Genomic DNA, 26,061 nt, shown 5'->3' on the forward strand with positions numbered 1-26,061 from the left:
GTGAAATCCTGTGGTATTTCTCTTCCTCAGACTGACTTTTTCACTTAACATTATACCTCTAGAACCTATTCATGTCATTGCAAATTACAAGATTTCGTTCTTTTCATGGCTGAGTAATATTCCATTATATATATTGATGACTTCTTCTTTATCTATTCATCAGTCAATAGACAAGGACTGTTTTCATAATTTGGTTATTGTAGATAATACTGCTGTAACATTGGGGTGCATTTATCCCTTTGAACTCGTATTTTTATATTCTTTGGGTATTTTTAACTTTTGAGGAACCTCCACACTGTTTTCCAGAGTGGCTGCACTGGTTTGCATTCCCACCAACAGTACAGGAGGGTTACCCTTTCTCCACATCCTTGCCAACACCTATTTCTTATGCTGTTGGTTTTTGCCATTTTGACTGGTATGAGGTGGCATTTCATTGTAGTTTTGATTTGCAATTCCCTGATGATATTTGATGTTAAGCATCTTTTCATGTGTCTGTTGGTCATCAGTATGTCTTCTTTGGACAAAGTTCTCTTCATGTCTTCTGACCATTTTTTAATTGGATTCTTCATTTTTGGGGTGTTGAGTTATATAAATTCTTTATAGATTTTTGATATTAATCCTTTATCAGATATGTCATTAGCAGATATTTCCTTCCATTCCATAGGCTGCCTCTTAGTTTTGTTATTTCCTTCATTGTGCAGAAGCTTTTTATTTTGATGTAGTCCCTTTATTTTTGCTTTTATTTCTCTTACCTCAGAAAATCCATCAAGAAATATGTTGCTATGGCTGGTGTCAAAGAAGTTATTGCCTCTGTTCTTCTCTAGGATTTTAATGGTTTCCTGTTTCACATTTAGGCCATTAATCCATTTTGAATTTATTTTTTGTGTATGATATAAGAAAGTAGATCAGTTTCATTCTTTTGCATGTTGCTCTTCTGTCTTCTTAACACCATTTGTTGAAGAGACTGTCTTTTTCCCATTGGATGTTCTTTTCCTGCTTTGTTGAAGATTAATTGACCATATAGTTGTGGTTTAATCTCTTGGTTTTCTATTCTATTCATTGATCTATGTGTCTATTTATTTTACTATGTGTCTATTTTTGTGCAAATACTATACTCTCTTAAATTGACTACAGCTTTGTAATATACCTTGAAGTCCAGAATTGTGATACCTCCAGTTTTCTTTTTCATTTTCAGGATTGCTTTAGTTATTCAGTGTCTTTTGCAATTCCATACGGATTTGGGGATTGTTTGTTCTATTTCTATGAAAAATGCTGTTGGTATTTTGATAGGGATCGCATTAAATGTATAGGTTACTTTGGGTAATATAGACATTTTAACAATATTTGTTCTTTCAGTCCATGAACATGGAATGTCTTTCCATATCTTTGTGACATCTTCATTTCTTTCAGCAGTATTTTTATAGTTTGCAGAGTCTTTCACCAATTTGGTTAGGTTTATTTCTAGGTATCTTATTGTTTATGGTGCAATTGTAAATGGGGTTAATTCTTTATTTTCTCCTTCTGCTGCTTCCTTAAGGTGTGTCAAAATGCAACAGATTTCTGTATGTTGACTTTGTATTTTCAACTTTACTGAATTCATTTATCAGTTCTAGCAATTTTTTATGGCATCTTTAGGATTCTCTCTATATAGCATTATGTCATCTGGAAATAGTGAATTATTTCTTCCTTACTGATTTGGATGCCTTTTATTTCTTTATGTTTTCTGATTGCTGAGGTTAGGACTATGACTACTATGTTAAATAACAATGGTGAGAGAGGACATTCTTGTCTTCTTGTGACTATAAAGGAAAAGCTCTCAGGTTTCCCCCATTGAGGATGATATTAGCAGTGGGTCTTTCATAGATGGCCTTTACTATGTTGAGATATGTTCCCTCTAAACCGACTTTGTTGAGAGTTTTTATCACATTGTACTTTGTCAAATGCATTTTTCACATCGATTGAAATGATCATATAGTTCTTATCCTTTCTTTTATTCATGTGATGTATCACATTGATTGATTTGTGAATATTGAACCATCCTTGCAGCCCAGGAATAAATCCTGCTTGATCATGGTAAGTGATATTTTTCATGTATTGTTGGATTTTTTTTACTAGTATTGAGAATTTTTGCACCCATTTTTATCAACCTCTACTTATGCACTCTCTCTTTCTCTAAAATGAATGAATAAATAAATAATCTTAAAAAATATTCTCTTAATTGTTTGTATTTCTGTGGTATTAGTTGTTATTCCTCCTCTTACTTGTGATTTTATCTATTTGGGGCCTTTCTCTTTTATTTTTTCTAAAAGATTTTATTTATTTATTGGAAAAAGAGAGAGCACAGGGTTGGAGGAGGAGGAGAGCAATTGTTTGTTTTTTTTTTCTGCTTAGATAATCTGTCCATTGATATAAGTGGGGTGTTAAAGTCCCCTGCTATTATTGTATTATATTCAATAAGTTCCTTTATGTTTGTTATTAGTTGTTTTATATATTTGGGTGCTTCAATATTGGGGGCATAAATATTTACAATTGTTATATCTTCATGTTGGATTGTCCCCCTTATGATTTTATAATGGCCTTCTTTGTCTCTTATCACAGTCTTTGTTTTAAAGACTAGTTTTTCTGATATAAGCTTTACTATTCCAGTTTCCTTTGAAATCCATTTGCATGATAAATGTTTCTCCATTCCCTCACTTGCAATCTTTAGGTCTAAAATGAATCTATTGTAGATAGCATAGAGATGGATATTGTTTTTCAATCCATTCTGACACCCTATATCTTCTGTTTGGGGATTTGGTCTATTTACATTCAAAATAACTATTGATAGATATGTATGTATTTATTGCCATTTCATTCTTGTTTTGTCATTGTTTCTGGAGATTTTCTTGTCTTTGTCACTTTGGTGTCTCCTTTCCACTCAAATGGTCACCTGCAATATTTCTTTCAGGGTTGGTTTAGAGAAAGTAGTTGAAGCATACAACTATAAGAAATCATCAGATTGCTAGGGAAGAAAGTAAGAGAGTAAGAAAGAAACGAAGTCTTTTGTGTATCTTTCCATTTTTTCTATGTGTATTCTCTTCAATTTCTTTCACCAATATCTTATAGTTTTCAGAGTATAGGTCTCTTTACCTCCTTGTTTAAATGTATTCCTGGATATTTTATTCGGTCGATACGATAGTAATGGAATTATTTTCTTAATTTCTCTTTCTGACAGTAAGTAGAGGAAGATCTCTACATGCATACATGCATGTGTGTGTGTTTTCATCCTCCTATTGAGACCTTTCACAAAATAAAACTTTTAAATTTGGATGAAATGTTATTTATTGTTATTTTTGCATTTATTGCATTTATGGTATTATGATTAGGAATTCTTCACCAACTGTTTGATCCCAAAGGTTTTCTCTTTTTTATTGCCCTTAAGTTTTGATATTTCCCACTCAAAATCTCTTCAAACTAACAAGTTCAGAAAGGTTGCAGTAATAATAGATCAACTAAGTTAATTGCATTTCTACCACCAACAAATGTGTGAAAATAGATATTAAAATGCATTTCAGTTTATACTTTCTAGGAAAATTAATATACTCTTCAGCATTTATATTCAGTATGCAGTATGCATTTTAAAATTAAAAATACTGATTAGAAAATCAAAGAAAATGAAATAAATGGAAAGATGTATTCATGAGTTGGAACATTTAATGTCTCAAAGAGCTAAATTATCTTAAAAGTGATCTGCAGTTTTGACACAATTCATATTAAAATTGCAGCAACTGTTTTTGTAAACAAGATAATTATAAAATGTACATGAAAATTCCAATGACCTAGAATAGTCAAACCAATCTTGGAAAAGATGAGTAAAGAGAACATTGTCTTTACAAAGAGAACATTGATGCTGTCTTACTATATAACTATAGTTATCAAGATAGAATAGTACTAGCTAACAGATACTAGAACAGTTGAATTGAGTAGAGAACCCAGAAATAATGAACAAGCCTAATTGAATGGAAAAATCATAGCCTTTTAAATAAATGGTGCGACTGCAATTAAACATCCATTGGCAAAAGAATGAACCTGGACTGATATCTCATACATTATGCAAAATTAGATAAAATTTGATCCAAGAGTTAAGTGTAAAATGTAAAACTTTTGAAGAAAAGGTTAGGAAAAAAATTTGTGATCTAGAACTAGTCAAAGAGTTCTTAGCTTTAACACTGAAACCACAACACATAAGAGGAAAAGTAGATAGATTTGACTTTATTAAATTTTAAAACATATGCTCTGTAAGAAACCCTGTTGAAAGGATTAAAAAAATTGAAATTCAGACTGGGAGAAAATAGTTTCAGACTGAATATCTGATATGGGACACTCATCTTGATTGTAAAAGAACCTCAAACAGGTCACCAAAGAAATCAAAAGTGAAATAAAAAAAATTCTCCAAGACAAATGAAAAGGGAACTACAATATATCAAAACTTATGGATTCAGTAAAAGCAATTGTCAGAGGAAATTTCATAGGAATAAATGCCTACCTCAAGAAACAAGAAAGATATCAAATAAACAATCTAACTTAGCACATAAAGAAACTAAAGGAGGACAAATTAAGCCCAAAGCTAGTAGAAAGAAGGAAATAATAAAGATCAGAGTAGAAAAAAATGATATAGAGACTAAAAAGCCAATAGAAAAGATCAATAAAGTCAAGAGCTGATTCTTTGAAAGGACTTTAAAATCAGACAAAACTTTAGCAAGACTTACCAAGAAAAAAAGAGATGACTCAAATAAATAAAATCAGAAGTGAATGAAGAGATTATAACTGGTGCCACAGAAATTCGAAGGATCATAAGAGAATACCATAAACAATTATATGCCAACAAATTGAACAACCTAGAAGAAATGGATAAATTCCTACAAGCTACAACCTTCCAAGACTGAATCATGAAGAAACAAAAATTCTGAAAGCACCAAATACTACCAAGGAGATTGAATCAGTAAACTAAAATCCTCCCCAAAATGGCCCAGGACCAGATGGCTTTTCTGTTAAATTATACTAATCATTCAAAGAACCATTAAAACCTTTATTTCTCAACTCTACCAATAAATAGAAGAGGAGGAAACACTTCCAAATGCATTTTTATGAGGCCCACAATATCCTGATAACTAAATCAGATGAGAACACTACAAGAAAATAAAAATATAGATCAATATCCCTGATATAGATGCAAAAATCCTCAACAAAATATTATCAAACCAAATTCAACAATACACTAAAAGGATCATACACAGTGTGCCTAGGTGGCTCAGTATATTAATCATCTGCCTTGGGCTCAGGTCATGATCCTGGGGTCCTGGGATCAAGCCCCACATCAGAGTCCCTGCTCAATGAGGAACATGTTTCTCCCTCTCCCTCTGCCTGCCACTCCATCTGCTTGCACTCTCTCTGTCAAATAAATAAATAAAATCTTTTAAAAAATAAAAATAAATAAAAGGATCACTATGATCAAGTGGAATTTATTCAAGGGATATAAGGATGTTCAACATCTACAAATCAGTGTTTTATAGCACATTAACAAAATGAATAATAAAAATCATATGACCATTTCAATAGATGCAGAAAAATCATTTGACAAAATTCAGCATCCATTTTTTATAAAAACTCAACAAAGTGGGTATAGAGAGAACATACCTCTACATAATAAAAGTCATATAGGATGAACCCACACCTAACATCATACTTAGTGAAAAGCTGAAAGTTTTTCCTCTGAGATCAGGCACATTATCTTGTTCCTGGATGCCCATTCTTGCAATTATATTCATCCTTCTACTGGAACTCCAAGCCAGAGAAATTAGGCAAGAAAAAGAAATAGCATAAAAAATCAGAAAGGAAGCAGTAGAATTGTTTCTGTTTACAGATAATATGGTCTTATATATAGAAAACCCCAAAGGTTAAAAAAAAAAAAAAAAAAAAAAAACCTGTCAGAACTAATAAGCAAATACAGCAAAGTTGAAGGAAAGAAAATCAACATGCAAAAATCAGTTGTGTTTTTACATACAATCAACAATCAAAAAAGATATTAAGAAAAAAATCTCATTTACAATAGCATCAAAAAGAATGAAATACTTAGGAATAAGTTTAACCAATAAGGTGACAGGCTTATACACTTAAACTAGAAAACATTGCTGAAAGGAGTTAAGGTAAAAATAAATGGAAAGACATTTCATGCTTATGGATTTGAAGATTTAATATTGTTAAAATATTCATACTACCCAAAGTGATCTACAGATTCAATACAATTCCTATCAAAATTCTAATGGTACTTTTTTTTTTTACAAAAATAGAAAATAAAATCCTAAAGTTCATATGGAACCAAAACTGACCTTTAGGAGCCAAAATAATCTTGAGGAATAGGAACAAAGCAGTAGGCCTCATACTTCCTGATTTGAAAACATTAAAAAGCTACAGTAACTGAACAATATGTTATTGGAATAAAGACAGACACATAAACCAACAATGCAGAATAGAGAGCCCAGAAGTCATCTCACATATATGGCAACTAATCTTTGGAAAAGGAGTCAAGACTAGTCATTGTTGTAAAGGTAGTGGCTTCAACAAATAGTGTTTGGGAAACTGGGTATGCACAAGCAAAGCAATGAAAGTGGGTCCTTTTCTCACACCACACACAATAATCAATACAAAGTGGATTAAATACTGAATTGCAAAATCTCAAATTGTAGCCTCTAACATGGGGGAAAACTTTGTAACAGCAGTGATGGCTGTGACACCAAAAACACGGTCACAAAGAAAAGTTACAAACAAAAGCAAAAATAAACAAGTGAGACTACATTAAACTAACAAGCACAGAAAAAAGAAAGAAAAGGCAACCTACAAAATGAGACAAAATATTTGTGAACCATGTGTCTGATAAATGATTAATACCTAAAATTTATAAGAATCTCCTATAATTCAATGGCAAAATAGTGGACTCAGTGCGACCCCGGCCGGTCCGGGCAGCGGTGGAGGGGTCGTCGCTACGGGAAGCCGCCCCTCCGCCGCCCCGCGCGCAGCCCTCCTCCCTGCTTCTCCGCGGCCGCTGTGGGAGGGGAGCACCGGGAGGCGCCGGCTGCCGCGGCCGCTGCCTCTCCCCGCCCCTGTGGGCGCGCCGCTGGGCAGGTGCTGAGCGCCCCCGAGCCCGCTCGCCGCCCCCCTCCCCCGCCCGGCCGCCCGGCCGCCGCAGTGCACATGGGGTGCTGGAGGTAGATGGGCGCCCGGCCCGGGCGGCGGCGGTGGGTGCAGCGCTGGGCAGAAGCAGCCGTGGACTCCAGCTGCCCCGGGCGCCCCTGCGAGCCCCGGCTGGGCCATGGGGACCTCCGCGAGCAGCAGCACCGCGCTCCCCTCCTGCGGCCGCGCGGCCGGCGCTACGACGGTCGCGGGCGCTCTTCTCCCGCTTGGATTCCTTAGCACCAGCACAGCTCAGCTAGAACAGAAGGCCTCAAATCTCATTGGCAAATACCACCATGTTGACCGTGCCACCGGCCAGGTGCTAACCTGTGACAAGTGTCCAGCAGGAACCTATGTGTCTGAGCACTGTACCAACAGGAGCCTGCGTGTCTGTAGCAGTTGCCCTGTGGGGACCTTTACCAGGCATGAGAATGGCATAGAGAAATGCCATGACTGTAGTCAGCCATGCCCATGGCCAATGGTTGAGAAATTACCTTGTGCTGCCTCGACTGACCGAGAATGTGCTTGCCCACCTGGCATGTTCCAGTTTAATGGTACCTGCGCCCCCCATACGGTGTGTCCTGTGGGGTGGGGTGTGCGGAAGAAAGGGACAGAGACCGAGGACGTGCGGTGCAAGCAGTGTGCTGGGGGTACCTACTCTGATGTGCCTTCTAGTGTGATGAAATGCAAAGCATACGTAGACTGTCTGAGTCAGAACCTGGTGGTGATCAAGCCGGGGACCAAGGAAGCAGACAATGTCTGTGGCACACTTCCGCCCTTCTCCAGCACGACCTCACCTACCCCTGGTACAACCATCTTTTCACACCCGGAGCACATGGAATCCCATGAAGTCCCTTCCTCCACTTATGTTCCCAAAGGCATGAACTCAACGGAATCCAACTCTTCTGCCTCTGTTAGACCAAAGGTACCGAGTGGCATCCAGGAAGGGACAGTCCCTGACAACAGAAGCTCGGCAAGGGGTGAGGAAGGCATGAACAAGACCCTCCCAAACCTCCAGGTAGTCAACCACCAGCAAGGCCCCCACCACAGACACATCCTGAAGCTGCTGCGGTCCATGGAGGCAACTGGGGGCGAGAAATCCAGCACACCCATCAAAGGCCTCAAGCGGACTCACCCCAGACAGAACTTGCACAAGCATTTCGACATCAATGAACATTTGCCCGGGATGATTGTGCTTTTTCTGCTGCTGGTGCTTGTGGTGATAGTGGTATGCAGTATCCGGAAAAGCTCAAGAACTCTGAAAAAGGGGCCCCGGCAGGACCCTAGCACCATTGTGGAAAAGGCAGGGCTGAAGAAATCCGTGACCCCGACCCAGAACCGGGAGAAGTGGATCTACTATTGCAATGGCCACGGGATTGACATCCGGAAACTCGTAGCAGCCCAAGTTGGAAGCCAGTGGAAGGACATCTATCAGTTTCCCTGCAATGCCAGTGAGAGAGAAGCGGCTGCTTTCTCCAATGGGTACCCGGCGGACCCTGAGCGGGCCTACGCAGCTCTGCAGCACTGGACCATCCGGGGTCCCCAGGCCAGCCTCGCCCAACTAAGCAGCGCCCGCCGCCAGCACCGGCGCAATGATGCTGTGGAGAAGATTCGGGGGCTGATGCAAGCTACGGCCCAGCTGGAAACTGACAAACTGGCTCTCCCGATGAGCCGCAGCCCCCTTAGCCCGAGCCCCAGCCCCAGCCCCAACCCGAAACTGGAGAATTCCGCTCTGCGGACGGTGGAGCCTTCCCCGCTGGGTAAGAGCAAGGGCTGCTTCGTGGATGAGTCCGAGCCCCTGCTTCGCTGTGACTCCACATCCAGCGGCTCGAAGGCGCTGAGCGGGACGGGCTCCTTTATTACCAAAGAAAAGAAGGACACAGTGTTGCGGCAGGTACGCCTGGACCCCTGTGACTTGCAGCCTATTTTTGATGACATGCTCCACATTCTGAATCCTGAGGAGCTGCGGGTGATTGAAGAGATTCCTCAGGCTGAGGACAAGCTGGACCGGCTATTTGAGATTATTGGAGTCAAGAGCCAGGAAGCCAGTCAGACCCTCTTGGACTCCGTATATAGCCATCTTCCCGACCTGCTGTAGAACAACGAGGGATACCGCACTCTGGAAATTACTCCATTTAGTGGCAGGGTGGTTTTTCATTTGTTTTGGTTTTATTTTTCTGGTTTTTTGGGGGATGTGTGTGCGTGCGTGTGAGTGTGTGTGCATGTGTGTGTGTGTTTGTGTGTGTTTAATAGAGTATATGGCCAGTGTTTTGGGTTCTTTTTTCTTTTTTTAACCCTTCTAGGAAGATAGTTTATGAGCCTTCTCAAGGTGTTAACTGTTGAAAAATGCCCACCACTAAAGCTTTTTAGGTTCCGTATTTTCTTTGTTTTGACTTCTTATGTGTTTTCAAAATTGTTCTGTGCACTTTAAATTCACTTAATATACCACAAATGCAGTGTAGCTTTTCCCTGCACACTGGATTGTGAGGCTTTTAACTTCTTCAAAGTATAATGGCATCTTGTTAATTCTATCAGCAGTCTTCATGTCTCGACATCCACATCTCCTTTTTTTTTTTTTTTTAATGATAGTCACAGAGAGAGAGAGAGAGAGAGAGAGAGAGGCAGAGACACAAGCAGAGGGAGAAGCAGGCTCCATGCACCGGGAGCCCGATGTGGGATTCGATCCCGGGTCTCCAGGATCGCGCCCTGGGCCAAAGGCAGGCGCCAAACCGCTGCACCACCCAGGGATCCCCACATCTCCTTTTTTTTAATCATTACTATTTTTATTATTGTTTGTAATTTACAAATTTTCTTAAGATTTGAAGAAATGTAATACCCCATTGAGTTACTGTAATGCAATTAGATTTTGAGTTCTCTTTTTAATATGCCTTGTATAGTTCATATTCATGGCTGAAACTTGACCACACTGTTGCTGATTGTATGGTTTTCACTTGAGCACCGTGTAGAATGCCTGATTCCTTGTGCTACTCTTCTGCTAATATGCTCTGGGCTGGAGACATGAAATCCTCAAGCCATCAGAACTTGCTACTTAAGTGGCTTGACAACTGGGCCACCAAAGAACTTGAACTTCATCTTTTAGGAATTGAGCTGTTCTGGAACATACTGCTGCACTTTGGAAAGTCCCAACTAAGTGCCAGTGGCACCTTTTTCCATAGGGAATTTGCCCAGCTTTGCTTTAAATGATGTCTTATTTTTTATATATAAGTAGTCTGTAGGTCCAATCCACCTCAAGGCCTTGGTCTTGGTGGGTCTCCTTCATCATTCAATCACTTTAATTAAAAATGGCTGCAGCTGTAAGGACTCTTGTCTGATATATTTGCAACTCTGCTCCCATTTATAAACCTGCTCTCTCTCTAATGCTCAGTTGGCAGACTCGAATGCAAAGGTGGTGTGGACTCCCTTTGTGTGGGTGGGATTTGTGGATCATGGTGAGGGATCGATATGAGAAAAATGCCTTCAAGTGTACTAATTTATTAATAAATATTAATGCCTTCAAGTGTACTAATTTATTATTAATATTTTGCTATTTGTTAAAAAACAGTGATGTTCAATCATAAGGGAAATGTAAATCAAAACCACAATGTTACTTCACACGTGTTTGGATGACCATTAAAAAAAAAAACTGGAAAATAATTAGTGGTAATGAGAATGTGGAGAAATTAGAACCCCATTACACTGTTGGTGGGAATGTAAAGTGGTCAGCTGCTATGGAAAACAGTGTGGAATTTCCTCAAATTAAAAAAAAAAATTAAGATTTTATTTACTTATTCATTAGAGAGACGGGGGCAGGGGGCAGAGACACAGGATAGAGAGAGAAGCAAACTCCATGCGGGGAGCGGATGTGGGACTCGATCCTGGGCCTCCAAGCTCCTGGGCTGAAGACAGGCACTAAACCACTGAGCCACCCAGGGATACCCAAATTAAAAATGAATAACCATATAGCCTAGCCATTCCCTTTCTAGGTAATTATTCAAAATAATCGGAATCAGGATCTCAAATAGATATTTGCATTTCATTTTCATTGCTGCAACATTCAAAGAACAAAGCAATGGACAACCTAGATATCTATCAACAGATTAATGAACTTAAAAAATGTGGTATATACATATAATGGAGTATTATTTAGCCATAAAATAGAAAGAAATCCTGTCACATGCTACAACATGGATCAACCTTGACCACATTATGCTAATTGAAATAAGCAAGTCACAGAAGGACAAAAACTACATGATTCCAGTTAGTATTATCAGGTATCTACGCTAGTCAAACTCAGAAGCATCAAGTAGAATGGTGGTGATGGAGACATGGGCTGGAGGAACTGGGAGCAGGGCAAAATGAGGAGTTGCTGTTCAGTGGATATAGAATATCAGTCATGCAAAATAAAAATGCTCTGGAGATCTATGTATAGCATTGTGCTTCTATAGTTAATAATACTGTCTACTAAGAATTTGTTAAGAAGTCAGATTTTAAGTAGTGTATTTTTTACCACAATAAAAAAAAATATGTTGAAGTCCTAACTCTTGGTACCTACTGTTTATTCTAAATCTCCCTCCAATTCAGCTACCACCTGGAAGGTCTCCATGGCTTCCTGAGACTGTGATGAAAACTTTATCCTGAAGTGCCAGAACCCTCAATAATCAAAATTTTCTTATTCTAGCATTGTTAGGCATATCCATTCACAGTTACAGTGGGACACACTCAGGTGTGTATCACATGGGTTCCACTCATATTCCACTACCCACCCCCTGTCTCCCTTGGGAAAAAACACTCCCAATTCCTCTGGCTAATCAGAGTCTATTATCCCTGCCAGTACAGTGACTCTTATTTTTTTGCTTTTTTGTCACTGGATACAAAAAGTTCAAAATGCCCTTTTTGTATTTTAGTTAGAAAGTTAGGAACTTGCTGTTTGTTCTGGAAAGAGCCTGCCTCCTTTAGAAACCATGACCTTCTATCCAAAGATCACAGAATGTGGGCAGAGGCCAGAAAGTTCCCTAATTGGTGACTGGGAGAAAAGGTAGGTGGGGCCACTCCTACTACCACCCCTATATTCCCATTCTATAGTCCTTCCTACTTGTGACGCATTAGGAATTGTGAATTAATAAATATGTTGCATCCTAACAATATTGTATTAGTCAAGTTTCTGCATAGAAACCAAACCAATGAAATATCTATATACATATATAAAGATACATGTGAGATTTATTTTAGAATTGTCCCATGTGGTTATGGGGGCAAAGAAGTTCCATAATCAGCCATCTGCAAGCTGGAGAACCACGAAAGCTGGTGGTATAATCAATGTTTGATGAGTCTGAAAACCTGAGAATCAGATGCTGATGAATTAATTTATCTGAGTCCATAAGAACCAGGAACACTGATGCTGAAAGGCAGGAAAAGATGGGTATCTCAGCTCAAGGAGAGAGCGAATTCACCCTTCCTCTACCTTTTTATTCTATTCAGATACTTAGAAACAATGTTTTACTGCGTATCTGGGTATCTTATAGCCCAGTCATGTTGACATATAAAATTAATCACCACAGAAATCATCCCATTATTTTAGAATACCTCCTTCAATCTGGTGCTTCAATTTTAACTTTAGAAAGCTGTTGAAGAGTTCTGTAAGGCTAAGTGGCACATTATGAGAAACAATCAGTGGATCTCATTCCCATGTGTGAATTGGGCACCTTGCTATGGGGCTATGAATGTGGGAGTCTATGCTATGGATTCCACTATATTACTGGTTATATCAATAATCCCATATACCATAGTGCCAGTTAAGGCTCTGCAGGTAGGAAAGGTTAGCCAATAATTGAACAAAATTAATAGAACAAAACTCTGGCCCTTCCAGGATGGAAAAAGTTGTGAACTTCCCACCAAGTTGCTTTCCTCAAAAAAAAAAAAAAAAAAAAAAAAAAAAAAAAGCTAATTTGAAGCTTAATGTGGGTCTCTGCCTCTGACAAGTTTGACATTCAGAGGCAGTAGTAACTATATTTGCTTCAGTAAGTGGAAATATAGATATTAGGCCTACACATAGCTACCATAGCTATGCCATTTATATGCCTATCATGACACTCCTGGGGAAATTTGGTTTTAATTAATATGTGATACAAAAAATACTAATACTTTGTACCTACTCTTATATGTGGGAATACCCACATGCCTCTACCACAGACCTCCTTGTCTCTAATGCTTCAGTACTTTTCAGGCCCATAACCAAAAGGCCAGAAGTCCAGGTTATTTATTGCCTCTCAGATTTGAATTCACTGTTCAATACTTGTTCTGCAATAATGGATTGAACTCTAAACATTTTATCCATTACTAGTGAGGATGATGCTAAACTTTGCCATTAGAGGATCCCAGAGGCACACTGAGGAAAGAAGAGATTCCTCTGGAGTGTATTGTGTTTTTCTTTTGCTTATTCCTTCTGCACAGGGAATATGAACATGGATGTAAAATATTACTGATATGAATGGAAAAGAATATATTCCCCAAATCAGTGGCCACACACCATGTGCTGAAGATTTTATTAATCACTTCAATAGACACATCTAGCACATTGATTGAAATTAGGTATACAGTTCAGCATTGAACAACACAAGTTTAAACTTCTTAGGTCCACTGATGTGCATTTTTTTCAATAAATATATGTACAATAGTATAAATGTATCTTCTCTTCCTTATGATTTTCTTAACATTTTTTCTCTAGCTTACTTTATTGTAAGAATATACTATATAATACATTTAACATGAAATATGTATTTAGTCGAGTGTTCATGTTATCAGTAAGGCTTCTGGTCAGTACTAAGCCATTTGTAGTTAATTTTGAGGGGAGTCAAAAAAGTTACACATGGATTTTTTACCTGTGGAGGGGGATTCAGCATCTGTTAGAGATGTTCTGAGCTGTTCAAGGGTGAATTGTATTGTTAGATATGGCAGCATCAGTCTAATCATTTATCAAGTTCCATCTCGTTTTTGCAGGAACCAGACTGACAAATTAAACAAAAATATGATGGAGACTACTGTCCCTGCAGTAACAATGGTACTAATTTCTCCTACCTCCTTTCCCCAATATATGTCTGTTTTTTTGCTTTTGAGTATAGTTGACACGGAATATTCTGTTTTGGGTGTACAACACAGTGATTTAACAATTCTACGTGTCACGCTATGCTCACCACAAGTGTAGCTATTAACTGTCACCATACAAGATATGTTGTTTTTGATTTACCATCCTGGCCAGAAGAGATGACGTCAGTCAGAAGTTTACTTTTGGTCTTTCCTACTAGGATAATAGCTTTTACTCAACAGGTGAGGGATCCAATGTGGAATTATCTCAACTGCCAAGTATATCAATTTCAGTTATGTATTTGAGAACTGAGGGAATGACCATTGGAGGTATCTATAGATCCAGGAGGCAACTATGAGCCAAACTTTAGCCAAGAACCAATTTATTATCTGGTTCTCTTAGGCCCCAAATCCAACAGGGGTGCTGATGATCCTTTCGGTATCAATATCAACCCAGATTTTGTATTTAATTACCCTCAAAATATATTGTCAATCCCCCTTTGCCAGTGTACAGACACTTGAGTAATTGGCTTAACTTCCCTTAAGACAGGAGGAGTCAAGATAGTTTATACTCTCCATGGAGTTAGAGGGTCTTTCCAACAAGCCATATTCTCATTCAAAGAGTTTCAGATCTGGGCAATTGGGTGGCTCAGTGGTTGAGCTTCTGCCTTTGGCTGAGGTTGTGATCCCAGGGTCCTGGGATTAATTAATCCCCTGTAGGGAGCCTGCTTCTCCCTCTGCCTATGTCTCTGCCTCTCTGTGTCTCTCATGAATAAAAAAATAAAACTATTAAAAAAAAACTAAATAAAAACTGGTTCAGGTCTGGGAGCTGAGACTCAGGGATTGTGATTTTTGTATTGGGAGATAATCCTTGGTCTCCTGCTATTCTTGCTTTCTCTTCATTATTGATGTAATCAACTCCCTAGTGGCTGCCAGTCTATTTTGCATCCAAAAAGCCACAATCCTCTATTTACTGTCTGCAAAACTACCTGTGAGTCAAGTCCCCTTGGCGGCTCCTTACCCATACTAATCACAGTGGTAATTATGGCCTCTTGGATTCTGGCAGCTAAGCATTCATTACCCCCTGACCAGTAGATCACCATCTGCGTTATGACAGACTTAATCCTAATTATTGGCCTAGGAGTCAAAAGAAGAGATGGGAAACTCCTATGGGATAGGGGTGGAGGCACCTATTGTCTTGTGGGGAAGAAATGTCTACAACACCTTCAAGCATAGTGGCTTCCAACCAATGAGCAGAGGAGGTGGGAAGAGAATAGCATACATCAAGAAGTCCTCTTCCCTGTTTTCAAGATCTCAGGTTTTTCCCATAATGCTATGACCTTAGCCTAACAGATCTCCTCTGGCTAAGTATTCAGATGTCTCTGGAACTTGCAAGTGTGACAAACACATCTGCCAGCCATTCACCTGCATCCCTCATGCAACAACGGCTGATAAAGGCCTCCTTGTAAGCCCCACTGAGACTCTATGGCTTGCAGGCATAGGAAGTAACTGATTGTCAATACCTTTCAATCTCTTATCCTTCTACAAGGCATCAACAAAATTTAGCACTAAACAGCTAACTCCACTGATTTAAACGTCTGCTTTATTTCCACCACCACATTCTCCTCTAGCCGGCTATTTTTCCTTGTCGCCATGAAATTTTTAGAGTTTTACTGCCACCTGGTGGTAGGGACAATCTGCGCCCTTTTTCCAACCAGGATCCTGTCATCCTTGCTTGTTAAAGAATTAGATATCAAACCAAGTCCACATCTTACTACCAATTTACTTGTAACACTTCCAGTATTCCACTTCCTGTTTTAATCTGGAGATGCCAAGACAGGCATAAATGTGCGTGGATTTTATTAGATGAAAACCACTGTGAAAAATGGGGAGAATGATAAAAAGCCTGAGAAAGTTGGCAGACAGTGAAGCAAGTCTGACCCCAAGGGAAGGAGATAGGGACAGAAAAATGAATAGTAGCAGCCTAGGATTCACACAGTTTAAGGAGGATCCATTCAATGTAAGGAAGGCTCATCAGGACTGTAGGGGAAGTCCTCAAGCCAGAGGCAGCTGTCAGAGGAGTACCGAGTCTTCCAGGATTGCCTGCCTTAGTATCTCTATTAAGATTCCACCATTGGTTGGGATCATGGACAGTGTGGCCTTAACAAAACTGTGTAGCAGTTCAGACCCTTCACCACTCATGCTCCTTGTAGTAGGAGGACTGCAAAGAACATTCTTGTGGCTGTCACTCATGGCACTCAGTTTATGAACACACTTATGTGTAGCCAGGGTGTCCAACTTTTAGAAATGGATATAGGCATATATAGCCATTGATGTAGCAGTGGCACTTTTCCAATGTCAATATACCTCAGAAATTTGTTTAGCATCCAACTCAGAAACTAGCAAACTGATTCTATAGGGACTTGTGAGGGAATGGAGCAGAGGGAAGCCATAGCCAAATAACCACAGCCCTGTCAGAGGATGCTTTAGAAGGTCTTGTCTTACATCATGGGAACTATGGCAGCCTTGTATCGAGTTACAGATGTCACAACCTTCGTTTTTTTCCATTTCATATGTGGTAGGGACAGTAATTCTCACCAAATATTCCACAAGTTCTCCTGATGTATGCCAGCCTCCTTTGAAGTTAGAATTATGTGACTAGATTGAGCCAATGCACCATGGGAATAAATTATTTGTATCACTGCCAGTTAGTTAGTGGACAGATATGGGTTTTCCACATTTTCTTCAGTTTTGTTAGCAATATGAAAATATAGAGCTGCAAGACTGAAGAAGCCTGGAAGACTAGTCATCAAATAGAGGACAGACTCTGCTACCCAGAAAAAGTACCATACCTGCACAAGATGACATAATCCATCAGAATCCAAGAATCAGCTAAAGCAATGAGTCAAAGAGGAAAATGTTATTATGAATAATCTCAAATTTCATAGGTGAGTTCATTCTCCTTGGTATCTTTCCCTGGTTCCTAACTGTAATTCTGGAGAGGCAGGCAAGCTCTGTATATTTTCCTTTGGTGATCCACATGTGCATACTCTGCATGTCCTGAGCTCTACCTGTTTAAGTTGGACTCTGCTTTTACCCAGGAGTTCAAAAAAGCAACCTCACATAACACACTTAGGGAGAGGTACAACCGCCAACAAGAATTATTTTGGTAATCTGTGTCTAGTTCACCATAAGGCTAGTGGGCATTTAGGTAGGCATATGAACTCAGATAAAACACTGATTCTGTGTGTGTGTGTGTGTGTGTGTGTGTGTGTGTATTTGAGTTAGCAGCAATGAAGAGTATTTTATATCAGGAGAATAACCAGCATTATCAGAAAAATATCCTACTGATTACATATTTCAAAGATAGGTACCTCAGAATAAGTATTTTGCAAAATCTCCCTGGGTAGAATATGCACATAATTATGAGCTACTTGTATACAAGGAAAAGAGACAAAAGTCAAGGATAAATAACACCAATATTTAAGGGCAATTAAATGGATGGTAACAAAGTACACTGAGAAAGAATCATCAGGAATAGACACACTATTAGGAATTAGAAGAGAATGGAAATGTTTCCGAAATGAAAGGACCAAATTTTAAATGAGGAATAATCAAATATAAAAAAAACTAACAAAAAATTAAAAGAGAACTGAAATGAATTCATAGAAATTAACACTGTAGAGGTAAGTGATTATTTTTCCAGACTAATTCCAGAAAAATGTCAGATACCAAAGCCTGTCTGCATTAAGCAATGAGGAAATGGTGTTGCATTTGGATTTCTGAGAACTTACATCTAGTACTGAAGGAAGAGTTCACATGACTGTATATCTGCACAAGATCGCATATTTTGGCTGGTACAGAATTACTAAGCCTTGCATTTCCCGAACAGGAAAAATATCCTTAAAGTATTACATGACTATGTGATTTCCAAATTTTCAGTTTTTTCACACAATTTGTATGGAATTATGAGTAATAGAGAAGTTTTCTCCAGGAAGCAGAACATTTTATTTCAGCAGCATTCTCCTAACTGCAGCATCATCTCCTTTTCAAATCCAAAAGCAAAATGAATTTCCTACAAAACATTTCTACTCCATCTTTGCTGGATCATATGGTAGTTCAAGTTCTAATTTTTTGAGGAACCTCCATACTTTTTTCTATAACATCTTCATTTTGCATTCCCATCAACAGTGTGCAATAGTTCCAATTTCTCCACACCTTCAGTAAACTTGTCTTTTTTTTATGAGTGCAAAATTTCTTGCCAGCTGGTAGAAACTGGCCCCAGCACACCACTGCCAAGGGTGCCAGTAAAGAGGAAGATCCAGGTTCTGTAGGGCCCAAACTATATAAAATTTGATGAACCCTGAGAAAAAGAATACAAAATTTAAGGTCCTGACTTTGAAAAGAGCCCTATTCAAGTAAGTGATCCTGATGCTTTTGCTTTCTCAGCTCCATGATAAATCTACTCTTTTTTGGTAAACAGGTGTCTCGACTGGCTAAAGTGGATACAAATCTTTCAAAGAGGAGAAGCAGTAACAAGAGGAAGATTGAGTAAGTGCCACTGGGGCAAATCACAGGCTAGATAAAAGTTAGGAGCTCTGAAGAGAAGTAAGGAGATTAGACTGAAACAAGAAGATTCAGGTCAACCTAAGGAGCATAAGGAAAAACAGGACATGCTATCCTCGGGTCATGAAACTGAACTGGCAGGCTCTTTTGATGTCATGAGACGAGGGTTTTGGGCTGCTTCACCGATTCAAAGCCTCTTCTGGATTCAAGTTGGAAGAGGTTGAGACTAAAAATACAGAGAAAACATCAGACATCATTTAGGTGATTCAAGTGCAGATGTTTTATTATTTCATGCTTTAAACCCTCAGCAGTGAAAATAGAGGTGAGGGTGAAATTATTTTTCCCTTCTTGGTTTAGGTCAGTTTCTGATGATTTATTTGGTAATGTCCTTCTTCTAGGCCAAGGTCATTAGAGACTGTTGCTGAAAGAGAAAACAAAATAAAACAACACAAAGTGCCAGTGTTGCCTTTTTTTTTTTTTTTTGAGCTCTAATATAAGTAATTTAAAGGGCACAGTTAACTGAAGGGAAAGGATCAGAAAAATAAAAACTAATTCCAGAAAAAACAATTATCTGTTACCTCAACTGCAAATACTCTTAGTTTTATAATAGAAGTGACCGCCTCAAATTCCCTAACTTGTTCATTTGTCTATGTTTGGAAACTATTTAGGTCAATAAAACAAAGTGCCTTGCAATTTCCATTCTAAGTATATGAACTAATTTTAATTTAGAATAAAAGAAAAAAATGTGAGAATTCTAAGTACAATCACAGTTAATAAAATATAAAAATACTATATATATGCACACATCCATTCATGTGTATAAATCTATATATTAAAATGTTGTAACAATGACCATCCTAGGTGCTAAGATTAAGGATGATTATTTGATTCTTTTGCATATGTATATTTTTAAAATGAATGTTTATTTCTTGTTACAACTGTAATAGGATGCAGAATGATACACACACTGACATACATATAGAGTGTATTGAATGACTTCAAAAGGACAGTCAAGGCTAGATTTGGGCATTCCAAGGTTTCTGGATGGAAAAGGATCTTAATGTAATTAAAATCTAAAATCACCCTTCATAATTATGAAAAATGAAACCAGTTTAAAAAAATGTTGCAAACTTCAGTACAAAACTGAAAATGACAAAAATTTTGGAACAAGATAAAGAATGTTTAAAAAAAGGAATTTATTAACAGTAGGCTAGTCCCCAAATCCCAATTTACATAACAAGAATCAGAGAAATGAGAGATGGGAAAGAGTAAAAATATACTAAGCATCTCTCATAAAACGGAAGTCTCAAAAATGCCTGTAATCTCATATAACTATATTGTATGTTTTCTACCTGTGTCACACTCATTATAGAAATAGCTCATTACTAAATGACATGGTGAAAAGTACCAAAGAAAATGAATTAGGATAGTAAAATTAAAATTTAAGGTATACTATAGCTCAGAAAGTAAACCATTCACATATCTAATTGCCTAATAATAAATTACTTATAAAAGTTACAACCTGGTATAATGGATTGGTGATTATCACCACAAGTAGATAATCTGGCAATAAGGATAAAAAACAATGATAGTGTACATATTATATTTATGCTTTGATCAATTTCTCTTCTAGTATATACCCTGAGACTATAATTCGACAATTGCTCTAAAATGTGTATTTATATAATAATGCTTATTATGGGGTGTTTACAACAATGAAAAACTGGAAGTAGTCTAAATATTAATAATAATGGATTTTTAAGATGAATTATTTTTCATTTTTAAATTGCATACTAAAAATAAATAAATTGGGGATCCCTGAGTGGCTCAGCAGTTTAGCGCCTGCCTTTGGCCCAAGGTGTGATCCTGGAGTCCCAGAATCGTCCCACATCAGTCAGGCTCCCTGCATGAAGCCTGCTTCTCCCTCTGCCTGTCTCTCTCTCTCTCTCTCTCTCTCTGTATCTCTCATGAATAAATAGATAAAATATTTAAAAATAAATACATAATAAATAAATAAATAAATTGAATACTGTATGTCACAAAATGATGACATAGGGCCTATATTTTATGACATGCATAGTTGTGCATAATAGTCTCTAAACAAAAGTATAAATATATCTATGTTTTGCTTAGAAAAATATTTAAGAAGATATGCATTTATATTGTTAATGGAAATTTTCTTTGGTTATTGTGATTATGAGAAACTTTTCCTTAATTTATCTATCTACCAAAGTATCTGAGCTATTTTAATTAATATTTGATAGTACATTAAAAATCAGAAAGATGTTATTTGAAAATAAAAGCTCTATATCTTATTCATTGTTAGTACTAAAGTTTATGTGGATACCACTATTTTCTTTCTATATGAGTTTCAGAATCTTTTTCTCAATTCTCCATGTCCATGTATCCAAAAATATTTTGATTGAGTTTATGTTAAATATACAGAAACTTAAATACACATAGATGACTGAGTTGAAAGAGAGGCAAGCAAGATTTAAAGTTAAAAGTATAGCAAAGGGAGAAGTAAGGACAATCAGCTTCAAATTAATTGGAAAAGGAAAAAATATTTTTGCTAATTGACTCATGGGGAATTAGACTTCATGGGGAATTATCTTTGCCAAAATTCAGGAAAATAAAATCAGGTTAATAATTTAAAATAGATGTAAAATTTAAGTACAATAAATACAGTTTTAAAAATGAAAATAAGTTTTACAAATTTAATTGAATCCAGGGCGCCTGGGTGGCTCAGTTGGTTGAGTGGCCAACTCTTGGTTTTGGCTCAGTTTATGTTCTCAGAGTGGTGTGATCCAGCCCTGAGTCAGCTCCATGCTCAGTGAGGAGCATGAGATTCTCTTGAAATTCTCTCTCCCTCTCTCTCTGCCCCTACTCCCTCCAAATAAATAAATAAACCTTTTAAAAAAGTTTTGATAAAAAAATTTAATTGAAACATAATAGACGCTAGATGGTTCAACAGTGATTAAAAAGTATGTTGTACCAATATATACTCCTACCTGAAATGTGCCAGAGACCTAATTCCTTAATATTCTCAAGAACCCTTAATGTTGCCAGTTCTTTTAATTTTAGCCACTTTTGTAGGTTTAGGAGACTCTCATATCTCTTTTGTCTTTTTCGGATAATGACGTTTGAATTTTTCATGTTCTGAGGCTTTTGTTATCTTTTGTGAAGCCTTTTATCTATTAGGCAAGAAGCTATTTGCCTATTAGGTTATCCCACCTTATGTTACTGATCTGTAAGGATTTTTTATATATTCTGAATGAAAGTACTCATTGAAAATATGTTACAAAAATCTTCTACATTGTAGCTTCCCTTTCCCTTTCATTAGTCTTTTGGGAAGCAAAACATCTTAAATTTAAAAAAAAAATTATTGATTTTAGTAAACCCTTAAAGGAGATCTCTTAACAAACTTTTAATTATTGTTAATAATAGGGACAATATTGTACAGCAGATCTCTAGACCTTATTAATTGTGCATAACTGAGATTTTATTCTCCTTGATTAGCAACACCTATTTTGTCCTCCTCCCAGACTGAGGCAACCACCATTCTACTCTATGTTTTTATGAATTTCACTACTTTGGATACCTCACATAAGTAAAATCATGAAGTTATTTGTCCTTCTGTGACTACTTTATTTCACTTAGCTCACCTATGTTGTAAACTAAGATTCACCTATGTTGTCACATATACAGGATTTCCTTCTTTTTTCATGCTGAATGACATTCAACTTTATGTATATACCACATTTTCTATATCCATTGATGGATATTTAGTTTGTATCCACATCTTGATTATTGTTAAATAGTGCTGCAATGAATATGAGAATGTTAATATCACTTTGAGATCCTGATTTCAATTCTTCAGGCTAAATATCCAGAAATAGGATTACTGGATCATACTGAAGTTCTATTTTTAATTTTTTTTGAGAAATCATAAACAGTTTTGCATAGTGGATGCAATAATTTGCATTCTCACCAACAAAGTACAATGATTCCAATTTCTCTATAACTTTGCCAACACTGTTGACTTATTTTTTTTATAACAGCCATTTAACAGGTGATGCCTCACTGTGGTTTTGATTTGCATTTTCCTGATGATTAGTGATGTTTCCCGTTGTTTCACATACCTATTAGCCATTAGTATGGCATTTTAGAAGTGTTTATTGAAGACTTTAGCCCACTTTTAAGTCACATTATTAGGGGGTTTTGTTTGCTTTTGGTTTGGTTTTTTGTTTTGTTTTGTTTTGTTTTGTTTTGGAGAAAAGGACTCTCAAATACATTAACTCACTTTTTGATTGATTGAATGATTAAAAAGTAAGAAATACAATGATGATACTTATTCTGACAATTTTTTTTCAAATTAAGAAATATTTTTTATTTCTTATTTAATTTAAATTCAATGTGCCAACATATAACACCAAGTGCTCATTTCATCATGTGCCCTCCTCAATGTCCATCACCCAGTTACCCCATTCCTCCACTGAACTTCCCCTTCGGCAACCCTTCATTTGTGTCCCAGAGTTAGGAGTCTCTTTTTGTCTTCCTCTTTAATTTTTCCCCACAGTTTCCTCCCTTTCCCTTACATCTGAATCTTTGGGGTAAATATCCATAGTGCAATTGCTGGGTCGAAGGGTAACTCTATTTTTAACTTCCTGAGGAACCTCCATACTGTTTTCTAGAGGGGCTGCACCAGCTTGCATTCCCACCAACAGTGCAAGAGGGTTTCCTTTCTCCACATTCCTGCCAACATTTGTTGTTTCCTGTCTTGTTAATTTTCGCCATTCTCACTGGTGTGAGGTGGCATCTCATTATGGTTTTGATTTGTATTTCCCTGATGGCAAGTGATATGGAGCATTATTTCATGTGCCAATGGCCATGTGTAGGTCTTCTTTGGAGAAATGTCTGTTCATGTCTTCTGCCCATTTCATGACTGGATTGTTTCTTGGGTGTTGAGTTTGACACATTATTTACAAATCTTGAACTCTAGCCTTTTATCTGTCATTTGTGAATATCTTCTCCCATTCTGTAGGTTGTATTTTTTTAAAGACTTTATTTATTCATGAGATACAGAATGAGAGAGAGAGAGAGAGAATGACAGGCAGAGGGAGAAGTAGGCTCCATGCAGGGAGCCCAATGTAGGACTCCATCCCAGGTCTCCAGGATCATGTCCTGGGCTGAAGGCAGCACTAAACTGCTGAGCCATCGGGGCTGCCCTGTAGGTTGAATTTTAGTTTTGTTGATTGTTTCCTTCATTGTGCAGAGAAGCTTTTTATCTTGATGAAGTCCCAATAGTTCATTTTTGCTCTTGTTTCCTTGCCTTCATAGATGAGTGTTGCAAGACGTTGCTGTGGCCAAGTTCTTAATAGGTTGTTGCCTGTGTTCTCCTCTAGGATTTTGATGGATTCTTGCCTCACATAATTTAGATACTTCAACCACTTTGAGTTTATCTTTGTGTATGGTATAAGAGAATGGTACAGTTTCATTCTTCCACATGTGGCTGTCCAATTTTCCCAGCACCATTTGTTGAAGGGCTGTCTTTTTTTCCAGTGGATATTGTCTTTTGCTTTGTAGAAGCTGAATTGACCATAGAGTTGAGAGTTAATTTCTGGATTCTCTCTTCTGTTCCATTGACCTATGTATCTGTTTTTGTGCCAGTACCACACTGTCTTGATGATCAGTGTTTTGTAATACAGCTTGAAGTCAGGCATTGTGATGCCCCCAGCTTTGGTTTTCTATTTCAACATTCCTCAGGCTATTTTCAGGAACTTTTCTGGTTCAACACAAACCTTAGGATTATTTGTTTCCACTCTGTGAAGAAAGTCCATGGTATTTTAATAGGGATTGCATTGAATGTGTAAATTGCTCTGGGTAACCTAGACATTTTCAGAATATTTATTCTTCCAATCCATGAGCAGGAAATGTTTTTCCATATCTTTGTTTCTTCCTTGATTTCTTTCATAAGTGTTCTGTAGTTTTTAGAGTACAATCCTTTACCACTTTAGTTAGGTTTATTACTAGGTATCTTATGGTTTTGGGTGCAATTGCAAATGGGATTGATTCCTTAATTTCTCTTTCTTCAGTATCATTATTAGTGTATAGAAATGCAACTGAATTCTGCATTGATTTTGTATCCTGACACATTGCTGAATTTCTGTATGAGTTCTAGCAATTTTGGGGTGGAGTCTTTTGGGTTTTCTATGTATAGTATCATGTCATCTGCAAAGAGAGAGAGCTTGACTTCTTTGCTAATTTGAATGCCTTTTATTCCTTTTTGTTCTCTTATTGCTGAGGCTAGGACTTCTAGTACTATGTTAAGCAACAGCAGTAAGAGTTGGCATCCCTGTCATATTCCTGAACTTAGAGGAAAACTCTATTTTTTCCCATTGAGAATGACATTTGCTATGGGCTTTTCAAAGATTTTTTTTTATTTATATATTCATGATAGACAGAGAGAGAGGGATGGAGAGAGAGAGAGAGAGAGAGGCAGAGACACAGGCATTGGGAGAAGCAGGCTCCATGCCAGGAGCCCAACGCGGGACTCAAACCAGGGTCTCCAGGATCATGCCCTGGGCTGCAGGCGGCGCTAAACCGCTGCGCCACCGGGTCTGCCCCTGGTCTTTTCTTTTATTGATGTGATCCATCACGCTGATTGTTTTATGAATGTTGAACCACCTTTGTATCCCAAGGATAAATCTCACTTGATCATGATGAATAATTCTCTCCATGTACTGTTGGATCCTATTGTTCTCTTAGTGAGAACTTTGCATCCATATTCATCAGGAATCTTCATCTGTAATTCTCCTTTATAGTGAGGCCTCTGTCTGGTTTTGGAATCAAGGTAATGCTGGCCTCATAGAATGAGTTGGGAAGTATTCCCTCCATTTATATCCTTTGAAAAAGCTTTAGTAGAGTATGTATTATTTTTTCCTTAAATGTTTGGTAGAATTCTCCTGAGAAGCCATCTGGCCCTGGACTTTTGTGTCTTGGGTGGTTTTTGATGGCTGCTTCAATTTTGTTGCTTGCTACTGGTCTGTTTAGGCTTTCTATTTCTTTCTGTTTCCGTTTTGGTAACTTATAAGTTTCCAGGAATGCATCCATTTCTTCCAGATTGCCTAATTTGTTGGTATATAGTTGCTCATTATACATTCTTAAAGCCATTTGTATTTCCTTAGTGCTGGTCATGATCCCTCC

The 26,061-nt window shown here is 37.7% G+C and overlaps 2 protein-coding genes across 8 annotated transcripts in view; one reads left to right on the plus strand and one right to left on the minus strand.

Annotated features, from left to right (window-relative positions):
* The first annotated feature begins 7,348 nt into the window (after positions 1-7,348).
* Positions 7,349-9,800, plus strand: LOC112652362 (tumor necrosis factor receptor superfamily member 21-like). The gene has a single exon (XM_035700087.2). The coding sequence runs from the start codon at positions 7,349-7,351 to the stop codon at positions 9,305-9,307; it is 1,959 nt and encodes a 652-aa protein (XP_035555980.2). The 3' UTR covers positions 9,308-9,800.
* Positions 9,801-19,111: 9,311 nt separating this feature from the next.
* The window catches only part of LOC112651951 (disintegrin and metalloproteinase domain-containing protein 5-like), a 134,492-nt gene continuing 127,542 nt past the window's right edge, over positions 19,112-26,061 (minus strand). For all 7 annotated transcript variants that reach the window (XM_049094832.1, XM_049094833.1, XM_025435504.3 and 4 more), the window contains one exon: positions 19,112-19,276. In XM_049094832.1, the coding sequence (XP_048950789.1) occupies positions 19,264-19,276 (13 nt within the window). In that variant the 3' untranslated portion in view covers positions 19,112-19,263. The remainder of the gene's footprint in view (positions 19,277-26,061) is intronic.

The sequence above is a fragment of the Canis lupus genome, chromosome 16, assembly GCF_003254725.2.
Source record: "Canis lupus dingo isolate Sandy chromosome 16, ASM325472v2, whole genome shotgun sequence".
NCBI lineage: Eukaryota > Metazoa > Chordata > Mammalia > Carnivora > Canidae > Canis > Canis lupus.

Excerpts from the sequence above, each read along its gene's own strand:
- LOC112652362 (XM_035700087.2), top strand. The coding sequence starts at position 7,349 with ATGGGGACCTCCGCGAGCAGCAGCACCGCGCTCCCCTCCTGCGGCCGC.